The sequence below is a fragment of the Engystomops pustulosus genome, chromosome 1, assembly GCF_040894005.1.
Source record: "Engystomops pustulosus chromosome 1, aEngPut4.maternal, whole genome shotgun sequence".
In the NCBI taxonomy this organism is placed as follows: domain Eukaryota; kingdom Metazoa; phylum Chordata; class Amphibia; order Anura; family Leptodactylidae; genus Engystomops; species Engystomops pustulosus.
In genome coordinates, this window is record NC_092411.1 from 140,162,918 (window position 1) to 140,186,726 (window position 23,809).

The window sequence follows — 23,809 nt, forward strand, 5'->3', positions numbered from 1 at the left end:
AGCCTTAACTTTAGTGTAAATGTTGATTACTTTAGAAAAGTACTTGTTACAGTCTAGAGCTACTAAACCACTAAGGTGTTGTCGCTTTGTAAGCATGCTTAGGCCAGGAAACATGTAGCCATGGTACTCATCTCCAGCAGTTAATATTCACAGGATTGCCTCCTAAGCAGATATGATCCTGCTACACGGTTTTCTCTGCCTGATACGTTACAGAACCATTCATTTCAATGGGCCTTTTCACACTGCAGTTTTTCCACTGGTCCAATGTTAGTGAACACAAAAAGAAGAGTGAAAAAGCCCATTGAAAGGAATGATTCAGTAAGACATCAGTTAAAAATCAATGAAGGCAGGAAGAGAAAAACAATCTCCAAAATGGCTTCAGTGAAGAAACGCCAGTGTGAGAGCACCCTTACATGTTTATCATCTTCATGCCTCCTCATTCCAGAGGCCTTTGTATCTGTGTAAGGCCTGCTGCACATGTGTGGAATTGGACCAACAAACGTGTTTGTGTGCTGCTTGGGCTCATTCACATGGCTATTCAGGGGGGCAACGATCTTGTCTGCTCACCCCTCCTCCTCCTCCCAGCCATAAAGACTGTTTCATGCCAATGTGTGTCACCTGTGTATACGTGGCACAATCCCATGGGCTACACACAGAGGACGAGAGTACCTGCAGTATATGGGAATATAATACAAGGACGTTCCCTCTGCTGGCAAAACAACTGCACCGGATCTATATTAACTATTGACACCTTAAGGACTAAGCTCATTTTCAGCCTTAGGACACAGACAGATTTGAAAAATCGAGCTGTGTCACAATATGCAGTTATAACTTTGGAACACTTTATCTTACCAAGTTTTTTTTTTTTTCAGATTGTTTTCTCATGACATGTTGTAATTCACATTAATGCTATACTTTAGTTTAAATATATTGCACTCATTTGTAAAAAAAAAAAAAAAAAAAGGATATCTGGTGAAAATTTTAAAAATGTTCCTATTTTTCTGATTTCTAAATGTTATACTCATCATACAGTTAGTCTAACTTCCCAAATTGGTTGCTACCTAACACCGTTCAAACAGTTTTTGTTTTTTTTTTCCTTCCAAATTTTCAATATTTTTAGTGGACAATTCACCCTCATAAGGGTTTTCAAAGTTATATTCATTAGAAACTCTCCCCAAATTGCTCAATTTATAAAACTGCACCCCTCAAACTATTCAAAATAGCCTTTGGTACACTTGTTATCCCTTTAAGTTCCTCACAAGAATTAAAACAAAATAAAGGTTCTATTTGTAATTTTTAAATTTTGACAAAATGATTATAGTCCTAAAATTTACACATTCATACTACACGGCTCATAGAATTTATAATAATCTTTTTAGAAAGTATTTACGTTGGCTCTTGCAAGTGAAAATCTTTTCCCAAAAAACCTTGCTTTGGCCCCTAAATTTTTATTTTTTAGGGGTTAAAGAGCAAAGCGCACCACAGTTTGTTACCCAGTTTATCCTGAATGCAGCAATATCCCACACATGGTCACAAGCTGCTGTATGGGCGCACAGTGCGGCTCAGAAGGAAGGGAGGGAGACGGATGTTGTTGGGACTGATTTCAGGCGCCATGTCGCATTTGCTGAGCCCCTAAGTAGAGCAGTAAAAACCTCCAAAAGGTGAACCCATCGTAAAAACTACACCTACTCAAGGATTGCAGTAACACTATATTTGGGAGTACAATACCCCATTTTACCTTTAACTTTTTTTGGGATGGGATCCCAAAAAAAAAATCTATTCAGTAATTGAATTTTAAGGGTTTTTTGTTTTATACACCAAATAGTACAGAGAACATGCTACTTGTGTTCTATGGGTCAGTACGGTTACGGTGAAATCCCATTTATATAGCTTCTTGATGTTTGACTTGTTCTACAAAATAAAAACATTTGGAGAGAAAAATCTATTGATTTTGCATTGCCATCTACTAAGCAGCGTAATATTTTTAATATTTTGTTGATTGAGCTGTTTTAGGGCTTATTTCTTGCGGGACGAGTTGTACTTATTGTTATCATGCAGACTTAATCACTTTATCAATTGTTATGGTTTTGTTTGGTTAGATGCGCAAAAATCAATTTTTGCTTAGTTTTTTTTTTTTTAATTCTTTTAGGCGTTCATCATTTGGATTCAGTAATGATTTTATTTTATTGTACGGCTCATTATGGACGTGGAGATACCCTATATGTGTTGTGATTTTCACATTTGATTGTGTTTTAGAGTTTTCCACTATATGGGGCATTTAGGCGACTTTCATTAAAAAAAAAAATTGAGCCTCGGCCAGCAGAAGAAACATCCTTGCTTTATATTTCTATGTAGTGCAGGGACTCCCGTCCTCTGCTCTGTGTGCAGCCAATGGGATCGTGCCACCATACAGCACGTTTACACGGGCTGTGCACATTTGTGTGAAACAGTCCTAAGGTTGTAGCAGGTTCATACTATGGACGTGACATCACCACTGACCCTCTGTATACCAAACGACTGGTGATATTGGGATGTGCTACGCTGAACAAAATGCTAGAGAAAGGCAAGCATCCGTTGTCTTACAGAACAAATCCTGGACAAGGCCTTTAATGCTACATCCTGCCTTTGTGGGTATAGCAATTTGTGTTGTACTACGTACTAGCTGAAATATGATCAATTGGTGTAATACTTATTTTCATAGGGATATTTTTTCATAGTGCCTAGAAAGTCAATGATTGTTTTTTTTAAAACTTAATCAGCACAGGTCCAACATTGAGTCTGCAGTGTAATGGTTGGGTGGTCCTCCCAACGTACTGTTTTCCATATTTCTATTAGATTACATGTATTACATACTTACTATGACATGTAAGGTGGTATTTCATGTTAAAGGTTTCGCCTGTAGCATGAGAGGAAGTGTTGGTGCAAATGATTTTTCTTTCTGAATGTGCTGTCTTAATGCACTGGGAACCTGAATGCTTTTAAGGGTGGGGACCAGGTGATTGATGGTTTTTCTTCCAGAATTTTCTTGAGATAAGAATCCTGAAGAAGAATATGCCAGTGTTTAGTCAGCGGTTCTTTTATGTATATACTAGCTCTAGGCGCCGCCCGTTATAGTAAATAACTGCTCTTAGCTATAACAAAACAGAAGTAAAAATATTTTATCAGTCACTGACTGTCGGTCCCTGTCACAGCCTGTAGAAGTAGTCCCACCCACAGAAAAACCCCATTAATGAATAAGAATTCTTTCTTGAACCTGTAGGTTTTTTTTTCCAACTAACATTTCTACTGTACTACAGTTTCAAGTGGATAACTCACTATAAAGAACAATGTTAGAATACTGGAAGCCCCGTTGACAAAATCATTTATAAATCTTTGCACCCAATATTCTGCTTAAAGAGGGAGAGATTTCCAAGACTGGATATCGAGCTGCGTGGGGTTGAGTCTACATAGAGTGAGGCAGGCTTTTTCATGGATTCATAGTTTATATGATGAAGAAAACGTTGTGAAGCAGAACAACACCCTCCAGATCACACCTTTCATGGCCCAGTGGGAAAATGAATCATCCGGTGCTCAGCGATCGAGTCAACCTCTATCTGTGAAAGCCCCTTTGCTACAACTACTACCCTGCAACCAGGAACATCACTAAATGGCTCTACTGAAATCTGGTGCGTGTCATCAATCATGTGGCAGGAGAGCTTGACTTCAGACCTAGTCTCTCCACCTCAAACTTTATGCAGCCTATTCTCACTTCAAAGTTTGTTTTCAAACATGATCTGGAAGGTGATTAGTTGCTTGAAAACTAATAATGGCCACTTTTTGCTCCCAGGTTCTCTTTAAAAGAGGTTACTCTCCCAATCTTGAAGAGGGTTTAAAGTCATTTTATTTGGAACAAAGTGATAATAGTACATGCCTATCCCAAGAGTCAATACCTCAAAATTCATGACAAGATTCATGCTGGCTTTAGATGCAGCTGATGTAGGTTCACAAATCTGTTTTTGTGCATATTTTCAATTGTTACTGGTGTTACCAGCCCATTAAAAGTGTTAATTAGTTTTAAAGACCCGAAAAAAAAACACAATTACTACTGAGGAATTGACAATAAAGACCATTATTTATAATAAAACACAACTGACTGATTCCAAGCAGGTTTAAGAATGGATTCTGCTGTAGTACATAGTGGCACCAAAAAACGCACAAGTTAACCTGCAGCTGTTTACATCCATGTTTAGCTACAAGTGTGACCTAGAAAATGCAGAAAACGTACAAGAGAAGGGACTTTATGGAAATATTTATTTTAGGCGTGGAATGATGCATGCTACAGCGTAATGTAATCTTCTTTTGAATTCTTAAAATCCACGAAACATGTTTGGTTGAGTTCCACAGGCGTTTACTTTATAAAGATTAATTTAAGTTCTCCAACTTCTTCTTCAACAATAATCCTTTATCTCTCAAGTCTGGTCTGCTGTCTAGTTCCATAGTAGATAACGATGAAATAAGCAAATTTCTATTGTCTAGTGTAAGGCTTTCCCATTGCTGCGAATCTGAAAAATATTACAAAACAATTTTAAAAATAAAGAAAAGATAAGGAAAACAGCTTCTGTCAAAAGATCCTAGTGTTCCCTATTGGCTGTTGTGAGCACAGAACTGGAAGAAAAAACAGGCAGTTGGTGGTCATCTACACCACATCACATTATATGGGGGGCGATTTATCATAACATCATGCCATGATTAAACCCCATCCCGAACTATCCAGGGGTTCCAGCACAGGAACGACCCACCCCGGCCCCCTTCATGGAGTGGAGGCTGTGTCATGGGGAAAATAGTCACAATTCCTGGTGGCATGCCATGACTATTTCAGGGCCAGTACTCCAGAAATTCCAATTAATTCAGACAAATTGGATTGGCCTATGAACTCCTATGAAATGTTTGGATTCCATACCACCCCGAAATTGAAGGAGCCACCTGGTTGGTTGAGGACTGGTTTCCATTAAATTATACATACTTTTTTTGTTCTCAAGAAGAGACATTTATTCCAGTTCAGATTTTCCAGCAGAATTTTGCTATCTATCATCATTAACCTTTCACTTTAATAAATACATCTTATCTGATATTTCGGGAAGTTGTCATTAAAAGTCACTCCTCTCTGCAGCAGTAGTAATAATGCCTGTGAAAGTGCCAAGGAATAGGCAAGGCTTATTTATATGTTTAGTGTATGCTACAAGATGCATTTGGAATTGCCACAAGTACTTATTGATCTGTGGAAGACTGATACTACTGATTATCTACTCCTGATGAATATTTAATGTGCATTACTCCAACTTTTGTACTCATTCACAACTAAAAATACTCTTTTAAGAGAGTATCTTTACTCTGCCTCAAAAGATGTTGTGTGACCTCTGCTGCTGCTCAGATCATGTTCATTAGTCTCCTGCTTACCTTCAAGTTTCTTTACAAGTATTTCTATGACACTGATGGCTTCTGTTCTTACAGATGCATAACTCTTATTTTCTGCCACACAAAAAGACAGACATTAGTTTCCTGCAGCAGAAGGCAAGTATAACAGAAGTTATAGCAGTGAATGAAAATGATAAAAACCACAATGTTACTTCCTTCATTTAACAACAAACTCTCTTGCATTGAAATTTGTGTATCTCTGGATATAGAGACCGAGTTCCTGTGCATCTTGTCTAATGATAAAATTGCCTATACAGAGGCTTCATGCATATTGATGTTTATCTAAGTGGAATTTATGCAATGACTTCTAGTTACATCGCCCGGCTTCTATAGGAGCTGACTGCTTCCAGGACCACATGCTATGTTTATACACCCTGAGCACGTGGTGCAGAGTCAGAGTATGGACTCCCTTCCAATGATCAGCTGTATAATGTGGCACATTAACAAGAATATTGTAGTACCTAGAGAATGTGAAAGCGCTGGACAGGCCTCTGTGAGGATTTCTTTAAGGGCTGTAATGTCTGAATGCTCCTTTTCTAAGATAAGTAAACTGAAAAAGAGGAAAATATTCATGCCTCAAGATATTAACAGAATAAATCAAATAATAAATCACATATATGAAGGAATAATATTCAGCCACACCTGGACCAGACTTACCCCTGAAAATACGCGTTCATAGACTGAAGTACAGCATGCTGAACTTTCCACGTGCTTAGCTTCAACCTTTCACACATTAACTTGCAAACTTCAAAACGGTAGCAGCCTATTTAACCATGAAAAACAGCAATAACGCATTAACAACATACATGAACTTCATTTAACCCCTGTGTTCCATCCCTCCATTTACAGATGTAGTGAACAGATGATGGGGTTACTCGCTTTCTTTTTGAAGACTAAATAATGAATAAATTATTAAAAATCTTAACTGGTGGAAAAAATACATAAATCTTAATGTTATGTCATTTATGCTGCATATGAAACCTCATTCATTATGTGTACCCCAAAATGGTGCAATGAATACCGTACAACCTCTAGTATAAACCGTGTGTTTCAGCACAACAAATGTGCTGAAAAACCCAAAGGCTTATACTTGAGAAAAAAAAAAAAAAAGGAAGTTAACACACCTTTCCAACGCCCCTTGCAGGTCCTCTTCTTACGTCCAGCAGGTCTGTGCGACATTGCGGCACACAGGCTCTGACGTCAACCGATGCAGACATCAGAGTGTGTGCCTTTTTTGTGTGTTGGGCAGGTTGGCTATAGACTGGGTGCAGGCTGGCTGGCTATAAACTGGGTGCAGGCAGGCTGGCCGACTATAGACTGGGTGCAGGCAGGCTGGGTGGTTGGCTATATACTGAGGGCCGGCTGGCTGGCTACATACCGGGGGGCTGGCTGCCAATATACTGGAGGCAGGGGCTGAATAGCTATATAGTGGGGGGAGGCTGTGACCAATGCGTTTCCCACTCTAAACTTATACTCGAGTCAATAGGTTTTCACATTTTTTTGCGGTAAAATTAGGTACCTCGGCTTATATTCAGGTCAACTTATACTCAAGTATATACGGTAAATGAAAAATGCTCCCCGTGTTCCTTTCACAGATAAGGCGTCATGAATAACAACAGGTGCAGAATTCGACTGGAGGCGCATAAACATATCATCTTTTCAAGCCACCTGCTGATGAAGGATTGGTTGGGACTAAGCCAACGGCTGACATGCAGACACATTGCTTTACCAGTACGGTTGTGCACAGTAGAGCCATACACACTTCATCTAGTAATGCACTTCCAGGATTCAGAGAAATATAATTATTGCATCGGACACCTTAGCATATATACATATAACTTACGCTGCGTGTCAGCATTTCTCGGCCAGGCCTTGCCTAGAGTTGAGAAGGCGCACAACAACGATTCTGTGTGCCGTTCTTTTACTTTTTCATTCTCATCGTCATCATCTTCCTCTTCCTTTGGTGATCGTGCGCCCACAGTTCCATTAGAACTCTGAACATACAAGAGTGAATGAACAAAATATTAACATAAAACACAAGATGTTCATGTTTACAGATATTTCTGCGGGGCAAATTGTAATTCGTATAGGCAACATTCATTGTACTGGGAAGCTGGAAAAAAAATTCCAAATGCAGTGGAATTGTGCAACTTTCTGACTTTATTCAGGAGACTCCCAGTTGGTGATCAGCATTAAAGCCACCAGGAGGGTTCCCTGGACAACTAATTTCTTAAGTGGAACAAAGTCTCACTTATAACTACAAACATGCTCATACACACATAATATAAAGCACATATATTAATAAATGTCATACATTTCAAACTTAAGCACACACTCACTTTGGCTAGCATAGGACTCCTAACAAATTAAGAAGGATTTTTTACCTTCTTTATCATAGGAAACAGGATATCAACCAATTCTTGGAAGCGATCCTCCTTTGTGGATTCTAGCACATCTGCAGCACACTTCAGTGCTATAATCTTGTACTTGACATTCTCTTTCCGACACTCTTTCAATACTGCCTGAATGATTTCTTCTATACTTGGCTGTCCAGGAACTGGTTCCTTCAGCTGTTCACTGTAAAGAGCAAGTAACACAAATATATTAAGTGGAGAAATGTCTCTGGCGGGCACAGCCCCAACGATACTGCCGACAGCCCAACACGTAGCTCGACTTTCCAGGGGCAGAGGTGATCACGGCAGGACTGCCCGGTGGTGCTCAATCAGATATAAGTAAGAAGATGTCCAAACACAATACATAGCGAAAGATGACGGCACTCACCGGTTCCAAAAACGTGGAAAGCGTCCTTTATTGGTGAAGAGGCATGTCTTTTTACCCCCCTGCATGCCTCCCCACCAATAAAGGACGCTTTCCACGTTTTTGGAATCGGTGAGTGCCGTCATCTTTCGCTACATATTGTGTTTTAACACAAATATATGCAGCACCGTCAGAAAAATCTGAATATCTAGGTAAAGAACAAGGAAAGGAATATACATATATGTTATCTAGGATGGGAATAGGAAATCTTTGCCTCTTATGCGACCTTTAAGTAGGAAGTTCCCTATCGTTCAATGACACACCAAACCAGTAATATCAACCGCCCTGATGTTAAGACTGCTACAGGAACTCTCTACTTTTAGCCATTATAGGCAACGCTAATTCATGCATGGGGAAAGGAGAAGTAAGGCTCATCCCTTTATAAAATAATACAGTAGTATATCTAACATCAACCGCAGATACAACCCAAAAATTGTGCTTGGCAAATCATTCTTGCTATTCTGTTAAATTTGCTTGTGTCACGTGAAGTAGGGGAGCAAGCTTACATGTAAACCCCTTTTAAGTATAACCAATTCTCTTCCTCTTATAAAGATCTAACATCACATAACCAAACCAAAACTGCACTGTAATCATCATAGGGTGTGGCTGTTAGACATAAATGGCCGTGAAACTGGGACAGGCTGACCCACTACTCAATGGCTGGTGAGTAATTTGTACATTCTGTAACACATCTCAGGACAAAAGATGAACATTATGATATAAATATGATTATTTTGTTTATGAAAAGCCATACGGGAAAAAAATTAGTGACATTCATCAGTACAGTACAGTTATTATAGCAATACATATGTTTTTGGTAGAATATCTGGTGAAATAGGTGAAAGCAAGAGAGCTCCATACCTGGCATAACTGCTGATAGCACAATGTGGATATCAAATACTTTAAATAACAAAACAAAAAAAAAAGCTGCTTGAAACAAACACCACTCACCTGCAACTAGAAACTACTGTCCCAATAGCTTTCAACAGCTCTTCCTGCAAAATAAATGTATTATACATTACATAAATAAGAAATAAGTGAAAACCATGGATGCACAATTCCAATATTTATCAGTATTTATCCAGCGCAGCACCCCATATAGTGTTGACAAGGGCTGTGAAGTTGGGAGTCAGTGACCATTTTGGTGGAGGCGGAATAAGATGGATTTACTCGGACTCCGAAAATATATAATAAACTGTTACAATTAGTTCACTTCAGTATGTGCGTAATACTTTTTCTGAAGAATTTGTGGAAATTATGGAATATCTTACAAATGAATGTAGGCTTTTAGTTGAGATGTATGTGGATGCACGTTTTGCTCATGCACAGTAGTGAAGCTTCTCCTACACAGTAAACAGGCACTGGGAAATGCTTGAACTTCTCTAGCACTTCTAACGTGACCAGAAAATCAGGATTAAGGTAAATACTTAACATATCTAACGTTTTAATAAACTGTATAAATCAATTGCCCAGTGTAATTCTCTTTGTATGCTGCTTTACATTTTAGTTTGCCTTTATTCTGAGCTCATGTTTGTATACTTAAAGTTGAGATGAATATGGCTGAACATGCATGTACATGCATTGTGGTAAAGCTCCTCTTGTACAGATCAAAAGTCTGCACTTTTTTTAGAACTGCTTGAGTGATCCGGAAAACTGGATTAAGGCAGGATTGTCCAGTGTAGGTTCTCTAGGTATATTGTTATATGTTTTAGTTTGCTTTTCCTCTGAGTTCATGTTTGTATAAGATAGCGGCTCTAATGGAGTCTATACACTATGGATAGAATATGAGGGGAAAACTGTTTTATAACAGTATTATAGTATAGAAGCCAAGTCTTTATATGTAGCGCTGTGCAACATTAACATGTGAAAGACTTAGTCAGATGTTCTTAGAGAAAAGCCTGATATTGACAGTTCAACCATTCATCAGGCAATTCCTCTATATTTTGAAATTGTTAGAGATGTTGCCTGTGTGTTTACTGTATTGCCACCGATCAAAGTCTGTGTGGAGAGGCAGTTCTCTTGCCTTGAGGTCATCTATGACGGAGGATCTAATAGAGGCAATACTGTTTCAAAGAACAAATTCATAGACTCACTAAACAAATATTATTCAGTACATTTTTGTTGAAAAATGTTTTTTTTCCACATAGTGCTTGCATAATTACAATTTATTAACGTTGTAGTTCTAAGGTTGCATTCCAATAAATATTTTTATGTTCTACCTAAATAACTTGGCTTTTTATCACCATTACGATACAATAACCATTGGTACTGTAAATTTATCACTTAAACATGCCCCATGTATGTGGGAGTCTGAGTTAGGGAAATTAAGGAGTGGGATAGCCCTGGTGTTGACAGTGAACTCCCACTGCATGCAGCTGTAGACTCGATTAGGCTGTAGCGGATGTGAGAAACTGACCACAATCAAAAAGCAAGTATAGATTCTTTTCAGGATGCTATCCATAGAGGTCAATGTAACCCTTTTTCCCTCTTGAAGCTACATGGTGGTCATTTAATCACAGAATAAGAGCCATGTATTGTCATATGTAACAATTATAAACGGCATATAAATAGCTTTTTTGGAAGGGGGATATGGCCACAAACTATTTTCTATAGCATATTCTATATGTGCAAGTCATTTAGCTCATCTTCCAACACCAGTACTCCATACCTTTCCAGACCAAGTTCTTCCAGGTAAACCATGCAAGAGATTTCCAATGACCATTCCCAAGTGTGGAGGGACCAGTGATCCAGTTTGTTGCTTTGCAATTGAAGCCATGGCTGCAGCACCCTGAGCTTTCATTTTCCAGGATGGAGACTGTAGAGCTTTCTGTGAAATGTCTATTAATTCCTTCATGTACAATCGAATGCCGCCACTTATACTTCCTGCAGATTAAAAAAATAATTCGTAATGACCCATTTAGCTGTAACCAGATATTTTAGAATATCTAATCCGGATCCCCCCCTGCAACGAACTACAAAAATACTACCAAGTGTGTAATCTCCTTTTTACACATTTAATCTTGTATATAACATTCTGGTCATTCATTGGCATCACAATCAAATACTTAAATGAAAAATACATCAATGAAAAAAAGTTCTAAAATTTTAACCCCCTAATGATGTTTACACAAAGATTATTTTAAACCCCCATACTTTACAATATTACTCAGTTTTATTGCAGTTTTAGCTCCTGTAACTCAGTGATGGTCAGTGTAAGATTGTAAGAGTGTGGGTAGGGACTCTTTAAGCAGACACTTCATGATTCCTCTGTGTTATGAATTGCTTAGTGCTGACAATGTGCTTAGATTATCAAGGTCCAGGTTTATATACACTTTCATTTAGCTTCTGAACTAGCTACTAGTATCTGACACATAGTGAGATCAAATATGAGAGATGATGAGATCAATGAGATGGATATAAAACAAAATAACACTATCAGTCCTGCTAACACACACATAGTCAGCTCTGCTATGTGCCTCCCTCCCCGATAAAGACCTTATCAGTCTGTAGCTTGTAGAGCAAGTCTCTGCACACTGCTGCTTGCTGGCAGAAAGTGCCCGTGTCTGAGCTGGTCTCGTAATGCATGGGAGAGGGGCAGGAAACACTGCAGTGTGCAGACAAGAGAAGCAACTGACCATAGTCAGAAGATTTACGGTCAGATCTCAGGGAAACAAAAATTGTAAACACCAAAACCGATTGAGAAAAGTTAGAATTAGATCAGTGAAATGCTGTTTTTTTTGTTAATAACAGTGAATTCGAGGATGTGTTATTTTGTTATCCTGAGTATATTTAAGAATCTTGTCTTTGTGGGAATACCCCTTTAACTTACCAGGCACATTTTCCTGCCACACTTCCCTCCAAAGGTTTGAGTCTTCTTTTTCTCCTTTTTCATCATCTGAAACCTCATGCATTGCAAGGAAGGCCAAGGGCAACACCATGCCAGCATGGTTCTTTAGTACATCAGGACTGTAGCGGCTGATGGCATGGATTGTTAAAGTGCACCCTGTCCTGTATGCTTGCTCTATAAAGATAGCATAGAATAGAATGACAGATACTGACACCAGTTTCCATGAAATGGCATGAAGTGACATAAAAGAGGTCTGAGTTTACTGCAAAGTCAAGTAAAATAGCTGAAATATAAAAACATAATCTGACTCTGAAGAAAGTCATAACCAATCATGATTTCCTTATACCCATGTATAGGATTGCTTTTGTCAATGTATTTATAGGTATGTGTTGAAATATGACAGTGTGTCTCACCCTCCTTTTCCATGTACCAGCTTCTCAGCTTCTGGAGAAGTTTCTCTGTGCTTGTATCCCGGGCTGTCTGTGAACACATACATTTGAAGAATATATAGTCAACATAAATATGACTACTTAAATGACGAATAAAGCCAATTCAATGAAAAGTAGTCTCTGATACTTACCCGGACTAAATGCCCCAAAGCAAAGGCATATGACTTCTGCACTACCGTGTTTCGATCGCACAGTCCATTTACTAAAGCACTCATAAGTTTCCCTATTTAACAATAGTGAAGAAAACATTATCAGGAAATTTGGATTGTTTTACATACATCTAGCTATAATGTATACATAGCCCGAATAAATGTGCTCCTGCTACCTTATATTTACCCATTAGATGTTCTAGACTTCATTTAATGATGATTTACTGCTTAGTATGTGGACAGTATAGCGAGTTAAAGGGAACCTGTCACCAAAGATTGTATTCCAGCACACTCACAATACATTGGGATTTACTCCAGCCAGCTTCCATGACGATTACCCTAACCTGACCAATGAGCTCGCTATACAGACAGTGGATAACAGTGCACCCTGTATCACAGAACCTGGCCAGAATGCATCCTCGATGTATCATGAGTGCACCAGAATGCAAGAGATACGGGCCACCCCCATCCAATCTGGAGAACCGGCCAGTTACATCTCTATAAGGAGAGAAGTCAGTCCAAATATAGGTGGAGCAGAGAGACTTTACTTTAACTTGCAGCTGCCCGCTTCCATGACTGTATAATGCTCATTGCGATTAAGAATATAAGTTCGAATTTTCAAACTCTATTACACGCTGTATCGCGGTATAAAAAACTTTTTAAACTTTATGGCCGAAGCAGCTTCGGCGCACCATGCGCGCGGATCTCCTTCATTTCTTATGTAGCCGCTTGCATGGTGCGCCGAAGCTGCTTCGGCCATAAAGTTTAAAAAGTGTTTTAAACCGCAATACAGCGGTTTAAAACACTAACAAAAAGAAGCTCCGGCACCAGCTCACCCTGAGCTGGTGCTCGGGTATTCAAATCTTACACCTACCACTTCAAGTGGTAGGTTTCCTTTAAGGTACAGGTTTTGCTGTAATAGGGTAATATGAAGTGAGACAGCTTACCAGAATACGGCATCAGATCCTGAGGACACTGCGTTGTTAAAGACACAACAACACTGGCACATCCACCCTACACAATTAAAAAAAGAAAAAAAGCACATTTTTTTAAAATGCAAATAGAAAATACAGTACTTCTATGGTTATAACCAGAGAACAGAAGATTATAAATCATCGGATGAATTTCTGTGATATCTAGGAAACTATCATGTCCTGGGTCATCATTACACCTCTTCTGCTGGCGTTATAACCTATATCTATGTCTGCTGACTCATGACTCCAGGAAATGGAAATAACCGTCATAATAAATTTTATTTTTTTTGTTTTAGAATTCTGAAAAATAAAGCTCAGATTTTATTTGATCTTGATAATTTTTTCTTTATTTCCCCAAAACCTTGGTAGTCGGATCATAAATATCCTCTCCTATCTGACAAAGGGGCAGGAAACAAATGGACAATTGACTACCCCAAGTTATAAGATATCCTTTTAATGGTTCAGATTTTTCTTGCTCTTACCTTTGTGCCCAACCCCAGTCCACTCTTGATTAACTCGCACAGTTTGGGAACTAGTTCTGCCAGGACACTGACATCCAGATGCTGAATACACTGTAAGGAGAAACCGATAACAGATGCAAGTCCTGATTATTCTTTGTTCCACAGGTAGATAACCAGCATGATGTGCGTGGTATATGAGAGCACGCCCGTTTGGAAGTTTAGTTAAGACACACAGATCCAATGAGTTGGGGCTACAATATTTCTTTGAAACAGCAATTTATTGAAATACAAGCAAAACTTATTATTGTATTATATTATTTATTTCTAAAGAATTAAAGTTTTGTTGTGTGATGTAGTCTTTTATTATTATTTACCATAGACATTATCTATGATACAATGTTGCAAGTTTTGCCCCTTTACAGACCCTTATCCTCATCCACAGCATACAGTAGAACTGAGGACTGAAAGTTCCTCTGATTCCTCCACGTAAAAGGGAACCCTGTCACCACATTTGGACATATACAGCCAGTGAGAGGTACCTATAGATCCCTATTAACTGATTAACACTCTTCTTTTAGCTAAAAATTGTTTCATTACATCCACATAAATCACCTTTTATCTTATATTCGATGGCATCAGAGGGGGGCATGTCCTGCTAGGCCAGACCCTCCCATCTAATACTCCCCATGCCTTATGCCTCCTTACTGGTCACAGTTTATGTCATGTGACCAGAGCGACATCATCTCAGGTCCTTTAGCGTTTTAACAATAGCGTTTTAACAATGGCAGCCTCCATGGACTTCTACTCCTCTCCATCCTTCATGGAGGCTGCTGTGATTTCATGTAATCACATACATGGTGTACAACTTGCTATTTCTAGAAGGCTAAAGGACCTGTGATGATGTCACTGGTCAGGTGTCATAAATGTAACATAAGGCACAGTGTAAAAAGATTGACACAATATTTCCCATCTGTACATAGAGCATTATATGTATAGTTGAATATTAGCAGACAGTCTCAGAAATGTCAGTCACAATAATAGAGCATGGTTCACTGGTATCTCAGACTCTTCTCTCTCAGGCTGCCAGAGAGGAGTCAGAAAAGCTAATTTGCATATCAGAAAACCGTACAGGGCCTCACTGGCAGCTAATTTTAGGTGATATGGGGAGTACTTGTAACCCTTTATCAGCAGGCCTTGTAAGTCAGAGGGGTCAAAATCTGGTGACAGGTCCTCTTTATGCAAATACCATTGTTAAAAAAAAAATGAACAAACTGTAAACCAATAAAAATATACTTACCATATTTATGGTCTCCATCATGGGGGAGGATTTGGCAGCATTTAGTCTTGCGCTATCCATAGCAGCCTGCTCAAATTAAAATCACACAATTTGATAGATGTTACATTAAAAAGATTTAGGGCATATTAATTTAGATATAATAGTATGCCCCCAGTCAATGAATCCCAAAGATAAACACTTTCATTATGTAGTGTTCTGATTTACAGGAGACTGCATATAGTGACTGCCTACTTGGTCTCATACAGTTACTGAGACCACATGGAATGGTGAGCATTGCAGAACTGCTCACACAGTGCTGTAATGTATGACTCTTGCTGCATTGTAGCAATGGTAGACACCATGTGATGCCTACAGCCACTAACCTAGTGACCCACTAAAATGAGGTCGATTATGAAATCCAATCAAAATGTTACTAAGAACGTTGAGTTTGATTTGTTAATGTAGCCAAGCAGAAATAGATCACTGTATAATGCTTAGATGTGCAATCCAGATCTTTCTCTCTTCAAATGACCAAAATACCTTCATTATGTACCTGAGTGAAGTCGGCCCCCCAACCTTGTTCAAATATAACAAAATTGGTGTCAAACGTTTGTGCTGGTTTGTGCAACAGAAATTTTCGTTTGTGCCGCTATTGTTTTCAAGATATTGATAAAAGTTTCCAAAGGCCATCAGAGGTCAACCCCGACCCTACTTTTCCCAAATGAAACAAAACTGAAGCCAATCAACCCTGCAACATTTGTGCTTTTCAAATATTTGATGTTTAATCACCAGGGGGAGCTAGCAAACACATTGTACATTGGAAGGAATGAACTCTGATGACTTCTGGAAAAAAATTTGTGGCCGCATATATACGTCCCCATAGACAGCAATGGCAGCCCGGCGGCGGTATGGTGCCGCAAGTGTGACACCGCTCCGTGCCGCACACCGCAAAAAGATAGAGCATGCTCTATCCTTCTGCGAGTGTGCGCCCGTGTGCCACTGTTTCTTATGCAGGGTGGAGGGGGTCACCTCCTCCTCACCTCCAGCACACGGTGGTAGACCAGCACAAACATACCAAAAATGATTGGCACCAGTTTTGTTTGATTTGGGTGATGGGGGTGGGGGGGGGGCTGGTTGACCTCTGGAACTTTTATTAATATCTTAAAAACGATAGCAGCAGAAACGAAAATTTCTGCTGCACAAACCAGCACAAATGTAGCACAAACGTTTTACACCAATTTTGTCAGATTTGAACAAAGGGGGGGGGGGGGAGCAACTTCACTCAGGTTCATTATGTAGATCAATGACTAGCATTTTACACTTAAATCAGCCGATAGAATAGAAATCCAGATAATTTACTAGTTAACACTTACCTTTTCCTGATCTGTAGCTCTGAGACTTAGATAATTCAACACCTGAGGTTCTAAAACACTTAAAGATTCCAGTAAAGCTGGGATGAGCTTTGGGGTATGAGGCCTCAATAATTCTCCGGCACTTTTACTGATTTTAACCAGTGTATTGATGCTAGAAAAAAAAAGTTGCAAAATGTTAATACGGTATGTTTAAAAGGGCTGCAGAAATCAGAAATGATGCAGTCATGACATTATACCACACTTGGCACTCCTATTTTTCTGATCAGGCATTGCAATATGCATTACACAAATTCTAGTGGGTAGAAATGCCTATTAATATAAAACCACAAACAGTCATTTTAATATAAAATGCAGAATTAAATACAATATCTTTCAATATTCAAAGCCTTGTACTTGGTGCTAGCAAGAATTGTATAGCCCTGCAACATAGAAAGCAACATTTTGTAGCTACTTTTTATCCCTCCAGTGGCAGGTTAATAGTTAATAGAGTGGTTACTTCACTATAATAATAATCCTTCCTTTATTTATATAGTGCACACAGACAAATCGGTTCCTCTTCCCAATGGGGCTCAAAATCGAATCACTATTTATTTTAGTAAGAAAAAAAAAAAGAAATTGGTTGCAGTAATAAACTGACAATGAAACTATAGTCTAGTCCACTTACCTAAGGGCCCGTACTTCAGTCACTGTACTCATAATCCCCTTATCCAAAAGGCACGGTAAAAGAACAGCAATCGTTTTCTGGCCTGTTGCTCCCTTACATGGTTCACACATCCTAATGCACACCTAAAAGAGCAAAGGAGAGAAAAGAGAGAAAAGAAAAAAACACCCCATGTAACTTAACTATCAAATGTAATTTTTTAAATAAACATTTGGAAAACAATAGTTTTTGATGGGGCATCCCTTTCAGTTAGTGATATATAAATTAAAGTGGTTGAAACCTGCCACGGATCATTTTGAATTTAAACATCATGATCCTCTGTACCCAAGGGAAATAAAGTGCTGCCAGAGTTGGCTTCTCATTTTAACAACCAATTAAAGCAATTTAATTGCTTTTTAATGTGTTTCAGGATAATAGTTAATAGAGCATTATACCTTGCTTAAGGTTTTCAAAGCCAATTCTGCTGCCTTTCGCACAGACTCCTGTTGAGAAATAAACAAATAAGTAGGGATGCTAGGGCACTTATTAAATATAGTAACCTAACTGCCCTAAAATCAACTATTTTCACAGTCTCAGTAAGTGATCAGTCTTTATATGTAATCCTATAAAGTGCAGATTAAAAAGGTATTAGTTTATAGTCAGATGTACATTTTGTTTACTTATCTAAGAATAGATGCACATTTATCAAAGAACATTACTTTAGAGGTGTGGTGCGGTGGACTTAATTTGCTAAATTAAATATCATTGTCAACAGAAACTGGCATAAATTACACCTAAAATCTATGATCCTAAATAGCTTAGACTTGAGATTTTGATGAAGAGTGTTGGAAATCTGTTTAATATGGCATGAGTGACACAGGAATTGTGCCAGTACATTATATCTAATGTGGTGAGCCCTTACGAAAAAATTGCCTCTCAATTTATCACTACTTTTATCAAATCAATATCATCATAAGAGTCTTAAACAGTTTGTATGTTGGGTCAAGAACAGCTAAGAAATGTACTGGTTCTATAATTAATTGCCACAGTTGTGTAATGCAACATGTGCAGGTAAACACAGAGAGCGGAGGTATTTTCTTTTGTTCTCTTCTGTATTTATCAGCTGCTATAAAAGGCTGATCTGTGGGTGAAATTCCATCATGTACATACTTTAAATGTTAACTTCTTAGCGCTTTATTTTCTATATCCTCGGTAAGAACAATAGCTTACCTTTATATCATCTTGGACCCTAAAGAGTGTCTCCCATATCTCAGGAAGCTTGTCAACAACATCATCAAGCTGGCGACCACGTAGAAGGTCATTTAATGCTAAACAGCTGCAACAAGGAAAGAAACAGCAAGAATTTGTAAGTAGTAAGGTTGAAATCTGAAGATATTTTAGAGAATTTACACTGCTCTATCAGGTCTGTGCCCTAATCACCAAGATGCAATAAACATTCAGTGATCTGAATATCTGTATGTAGTGCTCTCCTGGTAGTACACAACCTTACCACATACCTGGATTCACGGATTCTCCACAGGTTACTTGTAAGGTTATTTATCAAATCCTGAAGGATTTCAGTCAGATACTTATCCACCTGGGAACAATATGGCAACAAATTTTATTAAAATTATTAATTTATAGAAATATACAGTATAAGGCCTCTTGCACACTAACGTGTGCTCGCCAGGGCCGTAACCCAAGCGAGCACATGGTCAGGTGAACGAGACAGAAGGGGTGAGAGTTCTTCACCCCTCCACTTTCCATAGAGAGCCAAGCAACCAGGCCAGAGTGAAGTGAAACAGAGTGCTTACCACACCGTGACCTGGTGCCATACAACTCTCTGGGGGGCCATGATCTAGCTGCCAATTTTGGGTAGGAATAAATATGGATAGGAATATGACCTGCTCTATAATTTTTGGCTTGGACAGTCTGCTTATACACAAGGCCATAGAAACCATAGCCATGCGTATGAACCTGTAGAAATGGATATTTTCTAGCCGCTCAGTTCATGAATGCAGCATACTAGAAGAAACTGGCAAGATTTTATGAACTTACTGCAGTTTTGTCTGTGACTAGAGCGTTCCAAATACTGGTCATAGCTTGGCGGATTCCAGTGTTGGGGTCAAACTGATAGCGATACAAGCGTGGAACCAACTGTGACATAAAGGGAGCAAGCTGTTCTCCAGCTTTGATGGCAATAACATTAAAACCAAATGCTGCACCCTGTGACAAATGAAAAAAAAAAATTGTTGACCGATTATATTAACCTGTGAAAGGCATCAATCGCTACCAATATAACAACATTATATTGACCCAACTGCAGAAAATATCCATGACTTAAAGTGGTATTCTCGTCAGGCCATTCACATTCAGTTTCATTATTCCGCCATATATAAACATTTCTTCGATTGTTTTTTAAAAAAAATGTTCCCGTGTGAAGATAATTTCTCATAAATGTAGTCATATGGTCCCTTAGAAACAAGACTGTGTCCCTGGATACTGCCACCTCTGCTGGAGGGATCGCACAAAGAAACAAAAGGTTTTTGTATATGAAATGTCCGGAAGTTACTGCATATCCTACAGCTGTCCTGTGGTAATCATTGCTGAATCCATGTGGTCAGGCAGGGGTCAATACATTGCTGCCAAAATATGAGGTGGTCGTAACCGAGGAAGCCATCTCGTTTCTAAGGGACAACATGGCTACATTTATGAGAAATTATCTTCACACAGGAACATTTTTTTTAATAACACCCAATTGAAGAAATGTTTATATATGGCAGATTAATGAAACTGAATGTGAATGCCCAGATGAGAATACCCCTTTAAATATGATGGGATTATTGGTTCGGCTATACAGTAAATGTTCTAACACACACAGAAATATTAACATGAGTAAGGAATCAGAAGCATCCTATGAGAACATATCTCAAATATAAAATGAAAGATTTTACCTTCCTCGAGTTCCACATAGCATGATGGTTAGCCAAATTCATAAACTTGTATATGAGGTCTGGCTGACTAAGGTCACTGGCCAACGCACACAGCTCCTTGTAAGTAGACAGCCCCTGTCTTTGGAAAACCAGAAGAAGATTGTGATATTACTACTATTGGAAAAAAATTTAACTGTTAACTACTAATGTTACTGTTAAATTACTACTGGTTACTATTATTATTTTCACTTATCCCAAAAATTATACTACTAGTTACAATTGGGTATATTCCACAATTTTGTTGTTAGTCTTCGTTAGTAGCTGAGCTACTATTATGCATTATGTGTTACTGAAAGTCATATTAGTTTTTTTGATATGAACATTTGCCTAAAATGTCTTAACAAAAATTTAAAGTGTATGTGCTACAAAAGGAGTAATAGGCTAAAATTTAAAAAAAAAATTGACAGTGCCTTATATTCTCCCCACGATCAAAACATGTATAATTCCAGGCCTATTGTTTGTGGTTTTTACATTTATTCTAAGAACATTTAAAATAAAAATAACATATACCCATCTGGAGCTTTGCCAATGGATGTACCCTGGAAAACCTCGGTTTCTCCAGAAACTTCATGCTTCGCCCTAAAACAGAACAATATAGATTAAAATTGCCCTTGTACAGAATTAAATGAATAATTTTTCTTCAGCAGAAATATTCCCTATGAAAATATTTTAAAGTCACATACACATTTAATGCAGAATTTAAAGAAAAAAAATCAAAACCAAGTACAGTACAATACAATGTTTTCCAGCAGCACAGCCTTGCAGTAATATGCATGCAAACACATTACAAAAACTCTCAATAATATAAAAAGTACAGGGGAAATGTGCAGAAAATTAAAAGCACAGCTAACGATTTGAAGCCAACTTTTAATTATTTGCAGATACTAGTTATGTTTGTTGTACACTTTAATAAAGAAAAATTCTTCCCTCCCCTCTTCTGTGTAGTAGTCATTGTATCCGAGAACTGTTCTGAAGGAGAGATGGCTAAAGATCATCTCCTTACCTCACACACCTGGGTGAGTAATGATTCAGTTCTGTAAGGCAGAGTTTAATATGTAAATGTCTGTAAAGAGTTAAGTCACTAGAGACTTTAGCAGCTTCTCTTTACTGGTCTATGTTAGCATGGAGTGAAAGCTTACTTAGATAAACAGCTAAGTGCAGGAAGAAAAGGAAAAAGCAAATAGACATTTTTTTCCTCAGTAAAGAATATTACTATTATCATCACATGTACTATTTGATTGTAAAAGAAACCAATGGCTTTAAATATTTAGTTTTAACTATACATTGTGCTGACATCTAGTATTAGCAATATCACCTTAAGACCAGATTAATAACACACACTTAAAACACAAGGAGTCACAGTACCTTTTCCCAGTCATAAGTGTGTCCACAAGTATGGACACCAGCTCCTGTTGGTCGTGTTCACTGCCCAGTTCATATACCAACCCAAGACCTTTCGATGCAACATCCTGGCTAAGTTCTGCAACAGATTTTGTGCAATTATCAATAGACTCAAAGGAATTAGGCTGATAAATGGACTGAGACTTAAACTGCATAGATAGTGCCCGACATCTCAAGTTACCCAAACTTTGGAAGGGGAATAATACCAGAGGAATTTTTGCTTTTAAATACTGCTTAGTTTACATTTCAAAATGGTAAAATATTATGTAAATATCTTACTTTAATGATAAGTAACAATCATTTGCAATTCTAGGCCTAAAATCACAAGCTAACAAATACTTTGCACATACTAGGGGCAATTCAATGCAGAAGGTACATACCATCATTATCAGAGAGGATAGATATAAAGGCACTTTGAATTTCTTTAAGCTTTGACTGTAAGAGAGAAAGGATGAATGTTAAACAATAAATTAATCAAATGTATATCATGTGCACTACAAAGACAGTATTTGTTATGTTTTATTAACAGACTTCCTCATAGATGTCAATAGTTTGCCCGACACCTTATTTTTTTATTTGAAAATTAGAACTGACATGGTGACGGATCGTGATGGTCTCATAAAATTATGATTGAAATCTTGACATACATTCACACTGTGTAAATTCTAGGAAAAGGGGATGACTGCATGCACAACATATATATTTAGGGCATGATGTATGTTTTGCCCAATAGTGCCAGATTTATAACCAACCTTTATTTCTTGATGGTTGCTTAGTTTCTTCACAAGCGACAGCAGCCATATACAGGATGCCTGTCTGACATGCGGATTCACACTGCCAATATGCTTGTTGAGAACCTGGTCCAATACCCATTTAACAACATCATTCTCTTTCACATCTAGTATAATTGAGAACAGGAATTACGGTCATAAAAGACAGAATATTGTAAATAAAATGTAAAAAAAAATATGTAAAAAAGCAATGAAGCAAAATAAAGTAAATACATTGTTAAGAATCTATATAGCAGGATGTCAATATCACCAAAGTTACCTGCACATGGCCGATAGTCTTCCTCAGGAACAATCCAAACATCCCTGGCTGCTGTGGACTTTGTTCCAACAGCTGCATTTGTGATTGCCTCGCCTATAGTAAACTGGAGCTCAATTTGTTTTGCCTAGGAAGTAAAGCAATATTTAGTTTTAAAGTTTTTATCCCATATTTTGTTAATGATCAAAAAAAAAAAAAATCTTAAAAACTGGTTCCGGTAACATTTCACATCTGAAGATTACAATCGTTAGGGTAGGTTGAGGCAATCCATTTGCTTTGTTCAGATAAGCAGTTCTGTGTGTTGTTAAGTTAATTGACAAGTTTAGTGTATGTAACCCAGATGTACTTCTCAAAAATGTGATTTGTTAGGATATTTAAGTTATGTATGTAGTGTTTATTTGGATATTTAAAATTAGTTCTACAGGCATGAGGACACCCCGTGATCACGTGATTGCTTCCTCTATTCACTATGTATCACTGGTTTAATCGCTATATAGTGAAGACTATATAATGAATGACTGAATTTAGTAATATCTATTAGAAACTTGTGTGTTTATCGATGTAAAAATACACCTTTTTAGACAAATCGGTAACTTACTTCTACTGATTCCATTAATCCTTGCAAAAGCATCTTCTGATGGGAAAAACTACAATCCCCAACAGGAAAATATCCCAATGTTCTTATGGCTCGTTCTTTAGCCTGTAAAAAGCAAGCAGGGGATGTAAAACAATACAAAAAATATTGAGGAGAGATTAATTATGCATAGATACTGGTGGATAAGGCACATAAATCTCCCCATCTCTGTCAGTAGGGAGAGTTTTTCCGCCCCACATGCCACTTTGAAGATGACACCATGTGAATGCCAGGGCAGACTAGAGCAGGAATCTGTGCCAGGTCTGAACTGGTGGAGACTGTGCCCGTCCTTAA

At 38.1% G+C, this 23,809-nt stretch overlaps 1 protein-coding gene across 2 annotated transcripts in view; it reads right to left on the reverse strand.

Moving 5' to 3' along the window:
* Window positions 1-4,089: 4,089 nt before the first annotated feature.
* The window catches only part of ECPAS (Ecm29 proteasome adaptor and scaffold), a 48,605-nt gene continuing 28,885 nt past the window's right edge, over window positions 4,090-23,809 (reverse strand). For both annotated transcript variants that reach the window (XM_072154728.1, XM_072154724.1), the window contains 27 exons: window positions 23,480-23,581; window positions 22,885-23,008; window positions 22,587-22,732; window positions 22,215-22,269; window positions 21,799-21,913; window positions 20,944-21,012; window positions 20,395-20,512; window positions 19,499-19,666; window positions 18,958-19,037; window positions 18,671-18,776; window positions 17,896-17,943; window positions 17,465-17,586; window positions 16,801-16,951; window positions 15,449-15,514; window positions 14,173-14,262; window positions 13,664-13,730; window positions 12,699-12,790; window positions 12,532-12,598; window positions 12,101-12,292; window positions 10,940-11,154; window positions 9,223-9,266; window positions 7,839-8,031; window positions 7,298-7,448; window positions 6,112-6,217; window positions 5,916-6,004; window positions 5,437-5,508; window positions 4,090-4,541 (listed from right to left, as the gene is read on the reverse strand). In XM_072154728.1, coding sequence (XP_072010829.1) covers window positions 4,402-4,541; window positions 5,437-5,508; window positions 5,916-6,004; window positions 6,112-6,217; window positions 7,298-7,448; window positions 7,839-8,031; window positions 9,223-9,266; window positions 10,940-11,154; window positions 12,101-12,292; window positions 12,532-12,598; window positions 12,699-12,790; window positions 13,664-13,730; window positions 14,173-14,262; window positions 15,449-15,514; window positions 16,801-16,951; window positions 17,465-17,586; window positions 17,896-17,943; window positions 18,671-18,776; window positions 18,958-19,037; window positions 19,499-19,666; window positions 20,395-20,512; window positions 20,944-21,012; window positions 21,799-21,913; window positions 22,215-22,269; window positions 22,587-22,732; window positions 22,885-23,008; window positions 23,480-23,581 — 2,988 coding nt within the window. In that variant the 3' untranslated portion in view covers window positions 4,090-4,401. The remainder of the gene's footprint in view (window positions 4,542-5,436; window positions 5,509-5,915; window positions 6,005-6,111; window positions 6,218-7,297; window positions 7,449-7,838; window positions 8,032-9,222; window positions 9,267-10,939; window positions 11,155-12,100; window positions 12,293-12,531; window positions 12,599-12,698; window positions 12,791-13,663; window positions 13,731-14,172; window positions 14,263-15,448; window positions 15,515-16,800; window positions 16,952-17,464; window positions 17,587-17,895; window positions 17,944-18,670; window positions 18,777-18,957; window positions 19,038-19,498; window positions 19,667-20,394; window positions 20,513-20,943; window positions 21,013-21,798; window positions 21,914-22,214; window positions 22,270-22,586; window positions 22,733-22,884; window positions 23,009-23,479; window positions 23,582-23,809) is intronic.